At 57.3% G+C, this 17,503-nt stretch overlaps 1 protein-coding gene across 1 annotated transcript in view; it reads left to right on the top strand.

The window, feature by feature from the left end:
- Positions 1–15,718, top strand: part of AATF (apoptosis antagonizing transcription factor) — a 47,720-nt gene extending 32,002 nt beyond the window's left edge. The window contains exons 9-12 of the mRNA XM_068154980.1: positions 2,646–2,713; positions 4,111–4,191; positions 6,151–6,222; positions 13,398–15,718. Of these exons, the coding sequence (XP_068011081.1) occupies positions 2,646–2,713; positions 4,111–4,191; positions 6,151–6,222; positions 13,398–13,458 (282 nt within the window). The 3' untranslated portion in view covers positions 13,459–15,718. The remainder of the gene's footprint in view (positions 1–2,645; positions 2,714–4,110; positions 4,192–6,150; positions 6,223–13,397) is intronic.
- Positions 15,719–17,503: the final 1,785 nt, after the last annotated feature.

Below are 17,503 nucleotides of genomic sequence, written 5' to 3'. Positions count from 1 at the left end.
TCTAAGCAGAATCACCAAGCTTAATGAAATATTATAGCTTGGGAAGTGTTTTAAGTCTTGTGCTGTGAAAACAGTGTTGCCTTCTGCAGTAAATGAATTTATCATTGCTGCTGTACCCGGAGCCCTGGCTGGCGCTGGAGCAGGGCTGAGTGCAAGGCTCTGAACTAGAAAGCGGAAAAACTAATCAAATCCTTAAAGACCAAAGGCAGTGAGGCAGGCCCAGCCTGACTTTTTTTCAGTGGTAGCCTCTGGCTACATCACTTTTATTCTAGTAACCATTGTTAGCATGATTTATAACTCCAGCTTTCAGACAAACACTGTTTGGATGGAATAAGATGCTTCGCAGCTTTGATTTCTGTTCCCTAATTTCCCTCCTGTCCCTGCCCCTTTGTTACTTCCCCCCCATCTCTGCCTCTCCTCTCCCCAGCAGTGTCCCCACTCCTGCAGCTGATGCTGAGCTGAGGAACATTTCCCTGTCAGCCCCAAGGTCAAGCAAAGTGTTCCTGCCTCGACTAATGGCTGTCGGCTGGTGGCCTGCTCAGTGCAGAGGAGACAACTGTGGGCAGGGTTTAGTCTCCTGCTGCACAAAGCTCTTCCTTACTAATTCCATCCACAGAGGAGGGGATGTGCCCCCCAGCAAATAATGGGATCCCTGCTAAGCAGCATGCAGTGGAGCTCCCTGCCCTTCACAGCATCATGGGAAGCTCTGCCTCCCCAGCAGGAGAGGGATCTTCTCCAGCAGGATCCTGCCCACCTCCTGGGTGCAGTGCTAGGAACCTGCCCCCAAAAGGCATCTTGTTCTAACCAGTGTGGTCAGGTGGAGACTGAGAGCCCTGGGGCAGATGAGCCCAGAGAAGAGTAAGAGGACATCTGCTCAATGTCTGTAAAGATCTGAGGGGTGGGGGGCAAGAAGGGGCCAGGCTCTGTTCAGTGGTGCCCTGTGACAGGACAAGGAGCAGTGGACACAAACTGGCACCCAGGAGGTTCCACCCCAACATGAGGAGAAACCTCTTTGGTGTGAGGCTGCTGAGCCCTGGAGCAGGCTGCCCACAGAGGCTGTGGAGCCTCCTTCTGTGGAGAGCTTCCAGCCCCACCTGGCTGTGTTCCTGTGTGCCCTGCCCTGGGTGACCCTGCTCTGGCAGGGGGCTTGGCCTCAGTGATCTGCAGAGGTCCCTTCCAGCCCCTAGCATCCTGTGACTCTGTGATTCCATGGTCTTGGCAGCACTGTCTAGCAGTCTGTGTTTGGTGGGCCACCAGGCAGACCAGGTCCTGCAGGGGTCCTGCTGCTTGGCTCTGCAGGGCCCGGGGGCTCTGCAGTGCTGTGTGCCTGGGCCTCTGCCGTGGCTGCCCCACAGGCTCTTAAGGAGCACTGTGCCGAGGCAGTGAGTGCACCCTGCTGTGCTACAGGAGGAGCCCCTGAGCCCTTGCTGCACCATTCCCTGCTGCTGTTCAGAGCCTGCCTCCAGCCTTGCTTTTGACAGAGTATTGACTGGGAGCCCAGCTCCCATTCCTGCGTCGCCTGCAGGGCAGCTGTGCAGAGAGCAGCAGTGCTACACAGGTTTACTGTGTCGTGTCTCTGTGTAACACTGGATTTGGATCTTGTATTTAGCTGCCAGGAGTGACTGTGATGAAGTGGGAGAGATAAACTGATAGATTGTGTGCCAGAGAGATGTTGGGAATCAATCAGATAAACAGGGCAGAGAAGTAGCTTGCTGTTTGCTGGAGATAATCAAGCAGTGGCCTCTCTCCTGGAATTTTCAGCTGTAATTGCTGCAGTGATAATCTCCACAAATAAGCAAATAGGAAACCCAGGAAAGCGATGGCAGGTTTTTAATTATGCTTGAATTGCTCTTTTTGTGAGATCTGATGTGTGCCTGCAGGAGAGGAAGGCTGGGGACAGGTATAAATATTCTCTCTGTTGCTTGAGTGTCTCTTGTTTGAGGGTCATAAAGTGCTGCCCATCTCTGCCTGATGGCATTCTGCTCCCCTGGGGTGCACATCTTTCCTCTCCCTCCCTCCCTGCAGCAGTGTATGAATGATCAGGAGCTACAGGGATCGGCAGCTCTCTCACATGACTGTGCCTGGGACAGCTTCTGGTGCCAGCTGTGCTTGGAGGGGCAGCACTGGTGCTGGGGGGCTGTCTGGGGGCCAATGCTGTGAGCACAGCATGGGTCAGGAGCTAAGCTGTGCTCAGCACTGCTGCTGTCTCACCTCAGCTGGTTGTCTCTTCTGACTCTGTAGCCTTCTAGATCCTGCTCAGGTGTCTGACAGGTACCAGCTGTCCCTGGGTAGGCCCTGGCACGCTGCAGGGCAGATCCCTCTCAAATGCTATGCAGAAGCACTTTGTAGTGGCTCTGGTGCTGTGCTCCTGGCAGAGGTTCTCTGGAGACCTTCCTGGAAGGGCCATGATGCAGAGTGGCTTCAGCCATCAGCCCCCATCAGCCCCCATCAGCCTCCCCTGTGGAGGTGCCCTGCACACATCTGAACAAAGGAACCGAAGCTTGGGCTTGGGTTGTGCTGGGGAGCCTGCAGGTCCCCGTGGGGGTTTGGCAGCCAGTTCCTTCAGCCTTCTGAGAGAGCTGTGAGCTGCTTTGCACCCCATGGCCTGGCCTGGCTCTCACCTGGGGCTGTTGTCTTTCCTGCAGCTCCTGCGGGAATTCATCGAACGTAAAACCACTTCCTGGGACCCCAACGACCAGGTGGCGATGGGCAGGTAAGGAGCAGAGCCTCGAGGAGAGCCAGCACTGGGTGCACAGGGCCCTGAGGCCCTTCCCAGCCCTTCTGCCTGTTGCACTTAGACAAGTGGAGGAGGCCAGGACCCCAGGAAGGTAACTGAAAGTTCAGGTGCCCATGGTGCTGCCTCAGGCCATGGCCAGGACATTGGAGCAAGGATTTCCCCTGGCTCAGAGGGACATGCAGAGCAGAGCAGAGCTGCTGTCCAGGGAGAACATTCCAGGTGCAGGGAAAGCCATGGAGGCCACAGGCTTGGTCCAGCTTTTCATTCTTTCTTGGTCCCTGAGCACTGTCAGGAATCTTTACCAAACAGAGCTGCTGACACCTGTGAGAGGGCTCTTGGCAGACCCTGCTTCTGGCCCAGCCTGGAGCTCCAGAGGGGCTTCCTTTTGAATACAGAATCATAGACTCATTAAGGATGGAAAAGGTCTCCAAGGCCTCCAGCCTTCTACTCAGCACCTCCATGACCACTAGACCATGTCAGAAGAAAGCCTATAGCAAGAGCAGGGGGTCTGCCACATCCTCAGCTGGTCTGGTACAGGACACAGCTTCATGCACAGAGTCAGCATGGGGCTGGAGGTGCTCTGAATTTACTTCCTGCTTCAGATTTGCAAAGGATGTTACAAATTGTATTTTCTCCCCACCACCTCCACTTAAACCTGACCAAGAAGCCCTAAATAATGCTCCAGCTGTTACTACACCAAAGAAGGAGGAGCACTGGACACTTGCAGGAGCTCTGTCTGGTGCCTGGATGTGTTTGGAAGGGGGAGCTGAGCTCCACCGAGGCAGAGGAGGTTCCAGCAGGGGAAGACCTCCTAGTTATAAATGTATTCATTTCTTCTCCACAAAACTGAGTGTCATCTTACCTGACTCATACAATGAAAGCTCAACATCAGGGGAAAGGATCTAGCAAGATCTCATTACTGCAATCTTAATCTAATCTTAATGGCTGTAATCTATTTCATTGTAAAGTCAGATAGCTGTGCAGAGCAGTCAGCCTCCATGGGGCTTTGTCTGCATCCTGCTCAGTTCCAGGGGGGAGCTTGCCACAGGGGCTCAGACACACCCAGGGAGTCTGACACAGGGCACTCAAACCTGGGGCTGGTTGGATGTGGGCAAAAGTTTCTTTCACCATCACAACCTTTCCTGATGGATTTTCTGCCCCTCCCCAGAGCCCTTTCTCAGTGGCCAGCCCCACTCAGGTGTTTTCAGCCTTCCTCTGCTGTTAGCTGCTCAGTGAGTGGTGTTGGGAGGGTTCCTCATCTCCTCGCTCTGGAGTCAAGCGTAGCAACCTGAGCTCCCCTGCATGGAGCTGTGGTTTGCCTCAGCAGGCCTGCAGGTGCCAGCAGGCTGTCTCATGGTGTTCTGCCCCCTCAGGCAGTGGTTGGCCATCCAGAAGCTCCGGAGCAAGATCAAGAAGAAAGTGGACAGAAAAGCCAGCAAAGGAAGGAGGATCAGGTGGGTCACAGCTGCTGCAAGCAGGCAGAGCTGCTGGGGCTGCCAGGCACTGTGCTGGGCTGGCTTTGGGGTGGATTGGTAGCCCTACTCCTTCCTGTTAGGGCAGGATGTCTTCTGGGGCATCCACTGGGGAAGCTCAGTGTTCTTGGAGCGTAGCATAAGGGCTTGGGTGGCTGCAGGCTGTGGGCAGTGCCCAGAGCAGCCTTGGCAGGAGTGCTCAGCGGTCTCAGAGAGCACTGGAGAGAGTTGGTCAAATGTCCCTGAGTGATCTGGAGCTGAGATCTCCAGGGAAAGCAAATCAGCTCCTCCTGTGCAGTGTAATGGAGCCACAGGAGCACAATGGAAAACTTTGTGCCTGTGAGGGTGCTGCAGCCCTGGGGCAGGCTGCCCAGAGAGGCTGTGGAGTCTCCCTCTCTGGGGACTTTCAAACCCACCTGGATGTGTTCCTGGGTGACCCTGCTCTGGCAGGGGGTTGGACTGGATGATCTCTGGAGGTCCCTTCCAACCCCTAACATTCTGTGATTCTGTCATTTGGGTTGGAAGAGACCTTAGAGGTCATCCAGTGCCACCCCTCTGCCATGGGCAGGGACACCTCCACCAGCCCAGGCTGCTCAAGGCCTCATCCAGCCTGGCCTGGAACACCTCCAGGGAGGGGACATCCACAGCCTCCCTGGGCAGCCTGTGCCAGTCTCTCCCCACCCTCACTGGCAAGAATTTCTTCCTCATCTCCAGTCTCAGTCTCCCTGCTCCAGCTTCCACACAGTAAGGTGGGAAGGGAAGGAGTCTGGAGAGGCTGGGGTTGGGTCTTCCCCCTCTGTGCAGAGCAGACAGATGTTATCCTGGGAGGGTTTAGCATGAGTGCATGATTTGTGGTGGAGGAGGTGTGTGTGGCAGGGAGGCACTGCAGAGCTGCACTGCTGAGCAATCTGCAGCATTAACCATCCTTTTGTGAGTAAACTATAAATCCTGAGCTGAGATGGCATCTGATAGGGAGTCAGTGGAGTCAGCCTGGGTCAGGCCTGCCAGAGCAATTTTTAAGATAGATGTCATAAGATAATTTATTAAAAGAGGGAAGAGCTACTTTGCTGGCCTGAAAAGCCTGTAATTATTGCCTATCAATATTCTTTTCTGTCAGCATCACCCATAATTGGATGTATTCATGAGTCAGTCAAAACTCCTGACAACATCACACCACTGAGGCAGCCTCGTAAAGCTCCAGGAGTGATGGGGAAGGCTCTCCCTGTGTGCAGTCCCTGAGCTGCAGCATCCCTCACACAGGGCTGCAGCATCCCTCACACAGAGCTGCCTGCCCAAGGCAGTTGCCTCTTGCATCCTTCCTGCCTTTCCTGCTTGAAATAGAAGTTGCCCTGGCCCTGCAGGGGGAGAGGCCCGACAAGAACTGTGATGGCTGTGGCTCAGGATCAGCCTGCACTTGAGCTGCAGCTTCTCTCAGTGCTCCAGCTAGGCCCAGTGCTTCCAAAAGCAGCTGCTCTTCCCTTTGGCATGAGTGCTGTGCCTTCAGAGAGGAGGAAATGGGGCGCCAAGAGGCACAGTGAGCTGACCCCAGACATCCACAGCTGAGCCTGAGCTTGGACACCAGGCAGCCCTGCTGCCCCTCCCTGGGACAGGGCTTTCTTCAGGTGCCATGGAGGGCTCCTGTGGGCACACCTGATCTTCCTGCCAGGGACTCCTGGTCCTGTGCTGCTGCAGCAAGGAGTGGAATCTTTTCCCTGTGCTAAACTGGGGTTCTTAGGGTCCTGATTTGAGAAGTGGGACAGTAACACAGCTTGTCATAGGAGAGGAGGAGGAGGGAGGGGAGGGGGAATTGCCAGCTCCAAGCAGTGACTCATTGGATCCCAGCACAGCCACTGCCTTGCACTGCAGGCACAGTTTGTGTGCAGCAGCAGCCTTTGCATTGAGTCACTGATGTGCTGCCTGCCTCTGTGCTGTGCTCCTCAGGTACCACGTCCACAGCAAGCTGGTGAGCTTCATGGCACCTATTGACCACTGTGCAATGAATGATGATGCCAGGTGAGTAACAGATTAATTATGCTTCTCAAATGGCTCCATGGCAGTGTGCTATTGACCTGTTCTTCAGGCTGTCTCCCCCTCCCTTTCTCCTTATCAGTTACCCATTTGTCACTGGCATCCTGGCCTGGTGTCTTGGTCACATCTGGCCAGGCAGCCTGGCTGAGCATTCACTCTGTGGTTGCTGGGACACCAAACAAGGCATTTTCATACACCTCAGCACCTGCATCTTGATCCCTGCCTTCAGACTCCTCCACTTTCAGAATCTGGTTGTGTGGAAGCATTTTGGAAGCAGGCAGGTGAGCTGCTGTCTCCAGGTGCTGCCCAGGCTTAGGGTCTCCTTGGGACAGAAATGGCAGTGGCTGCAGGATCCTGGCTCTTGCCTTCAGCTGGTTGGGCACTTTGGAGAGCCTGCTGATGGCAGCTCAGTCACTCAGCTGCTGCTGTGGCTGCAGCCAGACCGGCCTTGATGTGCTGAGGGTCAGACCATGTGGGCAGCTGTGCCCCATTCCACCCAGCTCAGGCTTTCCAGCAAATCCTGGGCAGGTTGTTCTTAGTGCTGCTGGTGGCTTTGTGGCTGACCTGAGCAGGTCACTGTGCTTCTATGACTCTGATTCCCTTCCTGTGCAGCAGAGGTCTGCCTGCAAGCAGCAGAGGTCTGCCTGCAAACACCAGAGGTCTGCCTGCAAACACCAGAGGTCTGCCTGCAAACACCAGAGGTTTAGTTAGAGTGCTGTGGTTGTGCCCTGCCTGTGCCTGTTGCAGGCTTTCTGTCCTCCTGCAGCTTCCTCCCCACAGGCTGTGCTGTGGCATGGTTTAGGCCTAATGTTGAGCTCCAGTTTCCCTCAGCTGCAATCTGTTCTCCTCCTGTTCAGTGTGGGCTTTAAGTCCAGGCTCTTGTTTGCTCTTTGCAGCAGCCTCTGTCTGGGGGGGGCACTGCTGCTCTGCACACTGCAGACCTGGCAGCTCTTTAGCTCAGCTTCCTTTCCTCTCCAGTCTGCACCACTGCTGTTTGAGTACAGACAAAAACACACTCAAAGTACTGGAGTGCCCAGGCTCTAGAAATTAGCCCTCTGTAGGTGCTTTGGTGCAGCTCTCTCCAAATGAAGATCTCTGCTGCTGGAAATCACAGCCACTCCCTGGGGATCACTTTCCAGCCCTCTTCCAAATGCCCCTGCACTGCCATGGGCCATAATAGCTCTGCAGCAGCAGAGCCACAGCAGGCTAGGCAAGGAGAATTCAGCAGCTGCTTTAAACTGGAGGGGAATTAAGCAGAAAGGACCAAGGTTGTCCACAGGAGAGGGGAGCAGTAGTGCTCAGAGCTGCCTCTGTGCCAGGAGATTTTACTGTTTGCAAGTGTGAGTTACTAGACTGGAAATGCAGGGATCCATTTGCAGTGATGTGGTCATGCTCCAGGCCCTCTGGGTTTTTTCTGGCCAGGCCCTTACAAGGCATGACCTGAGGAAGGGGGCTCTGCACAGCAGTGTGAGGTGCTGGGAGGGGTCCCTGAGCTGGGGGCAGCACTCAGCACAGACCCTCCAGCAGCAGCTGTGCCAGCAGAGCTCTGCCGGGGCCGAGCGAGGGCATCCAGGCAGCTCTGGAGCAGAGGCCTTCTGTAAGGACACAGATGTTTGGTGCAGGCATCTTTATCTCCCAGGAGGACTCAGGTTCTTCTGCCAGGTAAAACAAGATTGCAGATGTGCAGCAGTGATCTAATCAGCTGGAACAGCAGCAGGGCTTTCACTGCGCTACCTTCGGCAGCGTCATTAGGGCTCTCATTACTCTTTTATTAGAGGCTGCCTCTCTTCCTTATCAGATTACAGAATGAACATAACTCATGGCACTGATCTGATCTCTTGCTAAAGAGGATTACAGCTCTGCATTAGCTGGGCCTGACACGGTGTGTAATGTGCTGTGGCTGCTGGCAGTGTCACACGTGTGAGCCCCGCCGGCGCCGCACAGAGCGGGCAGGGGCCTGGCACCACCAGGGGCCTGGCTGCAGCAGGGGTCCTCAGGCTGAAACTGGGGGAAGGTGGGGGAAAGGCCCCAGCTCTTAGGTTGGGTTAGCCTCAGCAAGGGGTCTGCATTACAGAGGTCTTTGTGTCTGTTGTGAGCCACACAAGAGGGAGGAAGGTGGCCACGGACTGATGGAACCCAGAGCGGGCACCTGCCAGGGGGTCTGGGTTTGGAGCATCTCCCCTGGGGCCAGGCAGGCTGCTGTGCTCTCCCCCTGCTGCTGTGCTCTCCCTCGGCTGCTGTGCTCTCCCTCGGCTGCTGTGCTCTCCCTCGGCTGCTGTGCTCTCCCCCGGCTGCTGTGCTCTCCCTCGGCTGCTGTGCTCTCCCCCGGCTGCTGTGCTCTCCCTCGGCTGCTGTGCTCTCCCCCTGCTGCTGTGCTCTCCCCCTGCTGCTGTGCTCTCCCCCTGCTGCTGTGCTCTCCCCCTGCTGCTGTGCTCTCCCCCTGCTGCTGTGCTCTCCCCCTGCTGCTGTGCTCTCCCTCTGCTGCTGTGCTCTCCCTCTGCTGCTGTGCTCTCCCTCTGCTGCTGTGCTCTCCCCCGGCTGCTGTGCTCTCCCCCGGCTGCTGTGCTCTCCCCCTGCTGCTGTGCTCTCCCCCTGCTGCTGTGCTCTCCCTGCTGCTGTGCTCTCCCCCGGCTGCTGTGCTCTCCCCCTGCTGCTGTGCTCTCCCCCTGCTGCTGTGCTCTCCCTCTGCTGCTGTGCTCTCCCTCTGCTGCTGTGCTCTCCCTGCTGCTGTGCTCTCCCCCTGCTGCTGTGCTCTCCCTGCTGCTGTGCTCTCCCTGCTGCTGTGCTCTCCCCCGGCTGCTGTGCTCTCCCCCTGCTGCTGTGCTCTCCCCCTGCTGCTGTGCTCTCCCCCTGCTGCTGTGCTCTCCCCCTGCTGCTGTGCTCTCCCCCTGCTGCTGTGCTCTCCCCCTGCTGCTGTGCTCTCCCCCTGCTGCTGTGCTCTCCCCCTGCTGCTGTGCTCTCCCCCTGCTGCTGTGCTCTCCCCCTGCTGCTGTGCTCTCCCTCTGCTGCTGTGCTCTCCCTCTGCTGCTGTGCTCTCCCTCTGCTGCTGTGCTCTCCCTGCTGCTGTGCTCTCCCTGCTGCTGTGTCACTGGGAGCCTCTGCAGGCAGGGGGAATGTGGTAGGAAATCCTGGCATTAAAAGATTAATTTACTTATGTGACAGAAGAGTTTAATATTAAATACAGAAAATAAAAGGTTGGAGAGATCCCAGCCTCTGACTTCACTCACTTTGTGCTTTGGGTATTAAACCTCCATGGGAGGAGATTAGTGGAGGAATTTGGGCTCTGCAGTTGTCAATCCAGCACAGCCACCCCGCAGCAGGTCCTGCACAGCCCCTTCCTGCTGCAGCTTCTGTGCTGCTGGCACAGACCTTGGCTGCTGGTGTGTGAGAAGAGTTCTCCTGAGTTAGTATAGACACAGCCTGGAGGAGGAAAGGTTGGCCTGGTTTTATTGGCTCTGTTTAGGGAACCCAAGGCAGTCCCATGGAGGGCAGTGCCTCAGCATGCAGTGCTCTGATGTGTTAGGGGAAATGACTGTTCCTCTGGAAGAGGCTCCTGGTGTGGCCAAGAGCCTCTGGGGTCCCTCAGGGCCTCAGGACTGCTCAGTGCAGGTGCTGTGTGCTGTGTGCTGTGCTGCACTCCTGAGCTGGCTTGGTCAGGGGCTTGGTGCTGAGTGCAGGGAGACCTGAGGCACCCTGGCTTTGGTGCCATCCTGCCCTTTGCCTCAGCCACCAGCCCAGGCAGATGTGGTGCAGGATCCCAGGTGGCTTTTAAGCAGCTGTCAGAGGGTTGGAGCAAGGAGGTTTTGTGTCCCTGGAAGCTGGCAGTAGTGCAGTGGTGGAGCTGACCCTGGCTGGTGCCAGCTGGGGGTTTGACATCCCTGAGCAGGCAGCCAGACCTCTGTTATGGAAATGTCTCTGCTCAAAGGGGAGAAAGGACCTGCTAAGGGCTGCAAGATGATTTGTTGTCCTACCTTCCCCAGACAATTTGTCTTCTCCTGCATCAAATCTGTTACAAAACAGGCAAGCTGTGAAAGAGGGAAATCATCCCAGGCCTATGGGATGCTAAGGTACACAGAGGATGGTCCCCTCCTCATGCAGGGCTGCAGGCACTTGGCAGGCAGCTGTGGCTGCTCTGCTCAGAGCCCTCTGAAACAGAGAGGCAGAAAGCAGCAGTTTGGGAACTTCAGAGGGGGATGAAAGCTGCATTGGAGCAGGAGGGAGGCTTCCTGCCCCTGGAGCAGGAGGGAGGCTTCTCCAGCCACCTGTGCACAGCTTTTATGCTTTGTGCTCCCAGGGAAGAATCAAAACCTGGTATGAAAATGTCTCTGCTGCTGGCACCACAGCCAGGGGAGAGAGGGGCACCTCTGCTCCATTCATGCCTTGAGCCTGTGGCTGGTCAGTAGGCAGATGGCTGTGGGCTGGTGTGAGGGGGAAACGTTTCACAGCTTGCATCAGGTTGGGAGGGACCCTCCAAGGTCATCTTGTCCAAGCCCTGCAGGCAGCAGGGATGCCTCCAGCTAGAGCAGGCTGCCCAGGGACACAGCAAGGCTGATCTTGAATGTCTCTAGGGATGGAGCCTCAACCACCTCCCTGAGCAACCTGTTCCAGTGTCTCACCACCCTCACTGCAGAACTTCCTCCTGATGTCCAACCTAACCCTTCCCTGCTCCAGTTTCCCAAGTCTAGTCTGGAGGAGGCTGAAGGGAGACAGGAAGAGCTTTTCACAGCTCCCTGGAAGGAGGCTGGAGTGAGGTGGGGACAAGAGGAAATGGACTCAGGTTGCACCAAGGGATGTTGGACACTGGAAGAAACTTCCTCCCTAAGAGGGTTCTCAAGCCCTGGTCCAGGCAGCCCAGGGAGGTGGCTGACTGCACATCCCTGGAGGGGTTCCAGAGAGGCAGAGATGTGGTGCTGAGGGCCATGGGTTAGCAGCAGCCTGGCAGGAGTCAATGGCTGGGCTCTGACCTTGAAGGTCTCTTGCAGCCCAAATGGTTCTGTGATTTTGGGACCTCCTTCCTGGCTCTTCCCACAATTAGCACAGCCAGAACCACGCTGTGCCAAGCCAGGCTGCTTCTGAGAGCAGGAGAGAACCTCTCTCACCAAACCTTGTGCCTCAGGCTGCTGGTGCATGGCAGACTCTGGAGGTGGCTGTGGCCCAGCCCTGGTGCTGGGCAGGGCTGAGCCTGGGCACATGGAGCCACCCACACTGTCCTCAGAAGGGCTGCACCAGGCCTGAGGCCAGGGCACCTCCACAGCTGTGCTATGGCAGTGGCTGTCAGCTCCCTGGCCAGCTTCTTCCAGAAGCAGGTTTATGATATTAGAGGAGAAGTATTAAATGAGCAAATGCCTCAGTAAGGGTGGTAAAGGCTCCCTGCAGTGGCAGGAGGCAATTATCCCTCTGCAGCCTATGGCAGGTTAAAAGCCAAACTGTTAGTGCTCATTACTTGGCTTGTGGTGGCAGTAAGGGAGAGTGGAATGCTGGTGCCAGGCTGCCCTGCAGGCCCTGCTGCTGGCACACTCTGCACCCCAGCAGGGTCCTGCTGCCCAGGCCAGGGCCCTCTCTGTGCTGCAGTCACCTTCCCTGCCTCTGGAGGAGGTAGACTTGCAGGGGGGTGGTTTCAACCCAGTGGCTCAAGTCTGATGTTTGATAGCTGCAGGTGGAGGGGAGGAATCTGATGTTTTTGAACCAAAATCCAAGTTCATTATGCATAGCCTGAAGGGGGCTGAAAGTATTAAAATCCACACTTACCCTGGTGGATTGAAACAGAGACAAGGTTAAACCTGGAGGATTGATGAGTTTTACTCTCTGCATGGTTAGAGCCTGCTGAGGGGAGATGCTGGAGAAGAAAGGCAGCCTGGTGATGAGGGCAGGGGAGAAGAAAAGGCTGGGTCGTGGCATGGCTTCAGCAGGTGAAATTGGGGGGTGGGGGCCCTCAGGTGCCTGCTCCTGGCACTGCCAGGGGGTGTGCTGTGCTCTCAGCCAGCCTCCTTCAGCAGGGCTTGCCAGCATCGTGCCCAGCAGGAGGGGAGCTGTGGGGGTGCTGGGCTCAGCACTGCAGGGCCAGCCTGCCCCTGCCCCCCTGAAACTGAGGTGTGAGCATCCTCCAAAGGAGGATTCCTTCAGCCCAAGTGGCTCAGCAGCCAGAGGAGTCACAGAGGCCCTGGCTGTAAGCTCACTCTCCAGTTCTTCCACTAGGAGAAACTTCTCTGCTGTGAGGATGACAGAGCCCTGGAGCAGGCTGCCCAGAGAGGCTGTGGAGTGCACTTCCCTGGAGACTTTCTGAGCCCCCTGGCTGCATTCCTTGTGCCCTGCCCTGGGTGATGCTGCTCTGGCAGGGGGCTGGACTGGATGCTCTCCAGAGGGCCCTTCCCACCCCACCACGGTGATTCTCAGCAGGTGGTGTCCCAGACACTGGCCCAAGTAAAGCACTGGGACACTGAGCCATGGCAGTGAGAGCATTTGGTCACTGCTTCAGTAAGTGGTGCTCCAGAGGGGAGAATCCCACCCTGCACCCCCCCTCCTCTGCAGCCCAGCCCCACACCCCCCAGGCTGTGCCTTACAAAGTGCCTGTGAGAAAGCAGAGCTCTGCTGCTGCTCTTCCTCTGGTTTCTAGCAGTGTGTGGTCTGTGACAGGGCTCTCTCCTTCCCCATCTCTCCTCCCAGGCTCCTTTGGTTCTAAGGTTAAAGCCACCAGGGCTGTTTTGCAGGGGCTCTTGCTGCTGGCAGAGCTGCTGCTGTGTGTTTTGCCTGGCACCCTTTGCCAGTCCCATTCTTTCTCAAGTACCACCAGGTCCAAGGAGATGCATGAAAACTAAATCACAGCCCCTCCCAGGCTGCCTGATTGAGTCCTCCTGATGGCTCCCTGGCCTCAGACAGCCTATTAAAATACGCAACCTTGTTTCCTTCCTTTCAGAGCTTGCCTGGCAAGGGCAGGGTGCAGGCAGCCTCCTGGTGCAGAGCTGTGGGATCAGAGCCACACAGCAGCAGCTACCTGTTCCTGGCAGGGGTCTCAGGTTCTCCCCTTTGTCTGTGTTTATTAATGAAGACTGTTAGATGCATTTTTAATTACAGCAGGCCCTTTCCTTCTGGGGAGTGGCAGCCTCCTTGCTTCCATTTTGACCTTGGAGGGTAACTTCTGCCCCTCCTCTGTCTCTTCCCAGGACGGAGCTGTATCGGTCGCTGTTTGGAACCATCAGGAGTGAAGAACCCACCCAGAGCTAGGCCAGCACTGGCCCCACCAGCCCCCTGCCACCCTGGCTCCTCACATCTCTGCCTGGGCAGCCTCCTGCTGAGACCCCACAAAGGGTTTGCTCCTCCAAGCCTCACTGAGGGACCATCAACATCACTCCAGCTCAGGAAGAGGAGTGGGGGCTCAGTGCCCTTCTCTCCACTCCTGGGGCACCTCTGCTTCCTGCCACACTCAGCCCATCTGTGGCAGTCCCTGCCCTGGATCCTGCAGCACAGAGCTCTGCCAGGGGAGGGCCACACAGGTCAGAGCAGCAGGGACCCCCCCAGCCCTGCAATCAGGTCACCCACATTTGTGTGACAGCCTCAGGAGAGCTCTGGCTGGGAGGCTGGGCTGGGGGCTGAGTGTGTTCTGCTGCTTGGCTGCAGAGCTGGAATGTGGGACTTTATTTTCCACCCAGCCAAGAGGATTTAAATGTCATTTACATAATTACCATGGCCTTAAAACAGAGCTCTGCAGCTCCCAGCTCACACTGCCTGTGCCAGGGGCATTTGCTGGCTGGGGGGAGCACAGCACTGGGGACACCTGGAGGGCTCTCTGCAGTTAAACCTTGGTGAGGTCCCAGTCCAGCACTGATCTTTGCTGCTGGTCTTGACTCTCAGCCCTCCTGGCTTCACCATCACACTGCTGAGGCATTCCAGCACCAGTGCACTGCTGGCCAGAGGAGGGGGCTCAGCTGAGGGCTTGGTGGGGCTTTGGTAGCCAAAGGTCAGAAGCCAGGAGTGAAATCCCCAGGAGGATCTTTGTTACCCTGCTGTGCTCAGTCTGTGTCAAGGATAGGTGCAGCTGGCTGTGGCTGGGGACCACTCAGGCCTTGCTGTGTGGCTTACATTAAAACCTGTCAGCTGCTTGCCACCAGAGCCCTGGCTGTCAGCCCCACCAGCACTGTGCTGCTGGGGGCCTGGGTGGCTTTGAGCAGCAACAACCAAGGCCAGGATGAGGTTGCAGGAGCAGTGTGGGGCTGGGGTGGACACTTGTGCAGGGGAAGCTTAGACTGTGCAGCCCTTGGCTGCATTGCTGCACTCCCTGTGTCCCTGGAGCTGTTTGCACAGCTGCTGGTAGTTAATCACGTTTGCACCTCACCATTACAGAGCTAAGTCTCCCTTCCAGTCACCTGCTTCCAATAATGAGCCTCCACCACCCTCAGCGTTGCAGGGAGCAGAGGCCCCCACAGCCAGGGAGAGCCTGCTCAGCTGCAGGGACTTGAGCTGTGATTGGGGCTGTTTAAAAGCAGGGAAGAGGAGGTGGAATAATATCACTAAGTCCAGCTTCTCTGAGCAGCTCAGCCAAGGTCACTGCTGGGATCCTGCCTGTTCTTTAGGCTGCTGTGGGCCTGGGGCCTCCCCAGGAGCTGCCAGCTTTTCCTTAGAGCTTTTCCTTACCCTGTTCCTGCTGGTGCTGCTCCTCAGCCCTCTCAATCAGCACAGGGAGAGGCAGCAGAGGAGGGCCAGGTCCCTGCCCTGTGGAGGAACTGTGGCACTTCCCTTGGCCTTGGAGAGGTGAGCACTGGGTGTGGGTGGCAGACAGGAGTGCCAGGGGTGGGCAGGTCTTGGTGCTCATGAAGCAGCTCTCAGGGAAGGGCATGGATCTGTGCTGGCCCAGCAGTGACAGCCCTCCTGTGAGGCTCACCCAAGCTGCCAGTGTCTGGGGAGCTGTGGGGAGCAAAGCCCAGGGGCTGCAGGGTCCAGGGCTGGTTTTCAGAGCCCTGAGGCAAGCTGTGGTGAGCATCCTGTGCTCCTTAGTGAGCCAGATCCTTCAGCTCAATGTGGAGCCTCGCAGCAGGCTGCTCTGGTGCAGAGGGCTGTCCCCACAGACCTCCCTGGCTGCTGTGCTCCTCTGGCTGGGAGCAGCTCTTCGGTTTTCCAGCATCATTTCCCAAGCTCCTGGTTTGGCAGCCAGGCTCTGGAAGGCAGCCAGGGGAGGCACTTGGCTGCTGCAAGGCTGCTGTGGGTGGAATGGTTCCCACTGCAGCCAGGGTCTGCTGTGCTGGCTGCTCTCGGGGCTGCTGGAAAGCTGCTGCAGCTGTGCCACCCCTTCCCCGTTTGACTCCTGTGTCCTTCCCCGCTGGAGCAGCAGGGCAGGTTGGGTTTTGGTCGGGCTCCCCCCTCCCCTTTTTCCTGGGAGCTGCCGGCTGTATGTTGAAAGGGTAATGTGAAACACTTCAAATGTGATAACTTCTCGTTGGTATTGTTTGAAGAGATAAGAGGGAAAGCCGTGCTAAGCAAGCTTTTGAATTCACTTATCAGTGTTTAAGCAGGCTTGCCGCCCTGCCCCCACCTGCCGGGGCCCTGCAGGGGGAGCCGGGGCCGGCAGCCGCAGCGCCGCAGGCTCCGGTTCAGCTCTGACCTTGCCGCTGAGGGCAGCGCTCTGCTCCGGGCAGCGGCAGGGTCCCCGGCCCCGGATTTGCAGGAGCTGCGGCACCGGAGCCGCCTGTGTAAGCCCCGAGTAACAACTCACCGGGCACCGCTCCTGCTGCCCGGGCACCCCCGGGCACCGCTCCTGCTGCCCGGGCACCCCCGGGCACCGCTCCTGCTGCCCGCACGGCCCCGGGCACCGCTCCTGCTGCCCGGGCACTGCTCCTGCTGCCCGGGCACCCCGCACGGCCCCGCGGACACCCCCAGCGCCCGCCGAGGAGGGCACTTGGCTGGGGAAGGGGCTGCGTGTGTGGGAGGAGGCTGCAGGGTATTGCACCCCCAGGCTGGGTGAATGGGGGCACACTGTGCCCCAAGCCCAGCAGCAGCTCCAGCAGGCTCAGGGTGGTGGTGGCCGTGGCACAGGAGGGGCTCTGAGTGCTCCTCGGTGAGGGCAGAGGGCCCAGGGTGCTGCTCACGGAGCCTTAGGAACAACTTCTCTGCTGCAGGAGGGCTCTGCCCAGGGAGGTGGTGAGAAGCCTGTGGCCATGGCACCCGGGGACAGGGTTTGGTGGCTGCTGTCTGGGCTGGATGCTCTTGGAGGCCCTTTCTAGCCAGAACAGTTCTGTGGGTCTAGGTTTCCACTGACAGTAACAGGAGAGATCCCCATATGTAATCTTAATTCCTTGCTAATTCCTGGCACATTAATGAGCACCCCCCCAAGTGACCCCTGCCCCTCTGCAGACCCCTGCATGGCCGCTGGCAGGGGGCTGGGCACCCCCGGGGGCACAGAGCTGGGGGGGGACAGTGGCTGCCTCGATCCCCTGCTGTGTGTCCCCCCCAACAGCCAAGAATTTCAACTTCCAGACAAACAACTTCATTTACAAGTGCCTCTAATTAGCTGCAGAATTAGCAAAGCAGAGCCCCCCAGCTCGGGCAGGGCCCTGGGGGCGGCAGGGAGTGGAGGGAATCGCATTTCCAATTATTGTCTTGAATTGCTAATTTGGTTATTGTGCCTGGGTAATTGTGAAGGGGATTGGGGGTGCCAGCCAATTTGCTTTAAATATTTGTGGGAAGGCTGAGCAGAAATGGAGCTCTGACCTATTTCATGGCCCAAATTGAGAGGAGAGGCTGAAACAAAACAAAAGCCACAACAAGGCAGCCGCAGAGCCCCGCTCTGCCTCTGGTTTTATTTTGATGTCTCTCAGCCCTCCCCAGGCTGTTGGAGCAACAAAAGGTTTGCATTAAAGGAGGATGGGACTTTGATCTGGGGCTGGGGAGAGCTTGCAGCTTTGCTCCTGCCTTTGCTTGGCATTTTAATGTGCAGATATCTCTGGCTGAAGAGTCTCAGAGGCGCTTCTGGGGTTCAGCAGGGTCTGTCCCTCACCCCCACCCCCCCCCCCCCCGGTCTGCTCTGCTTGAGGTGATTCAGGGCTTGAACTGGCAGGAGGCTGGGTGCAGAAACCTGTGCCCAAGAACTGCCATGGGCCAGCTGGACAGAGAACCACAGACCTGGTGTGGTTGGCAAAGCCCTCCAAGATCAACCCAGCCATAACCCAGCACCACTGTGGCTGCTGCAGTGTCCCCAGCTGCCATGGCCACAGGTTTGCATGGGACAGTCACTGACCTCTAACGTGGGGGACAGCTGAGAGGTGCTGGTGTGGTGCTG

This window comes from Melanerpes formicivorus, unplaced genomic scaffold (genome assembly GCF_026170545.1).
Source record: "Melanerpes formicivorus ecotype bairdi unplaced genomic scaffold, bMelFor1.0.p_v2 SCAF_29, whole genome shotgun sequence".
Lineage (NCBI taxonomy): Eukaryota > Metazoa > Chordata > Aves > Piciformes > Picidae > Melanerpes > Melanerpes formicivorus.
Note: the sequence above shows the minus strand (reverse complement) of the source record. Positions and strands in the feature narration are given on the sequence as shown.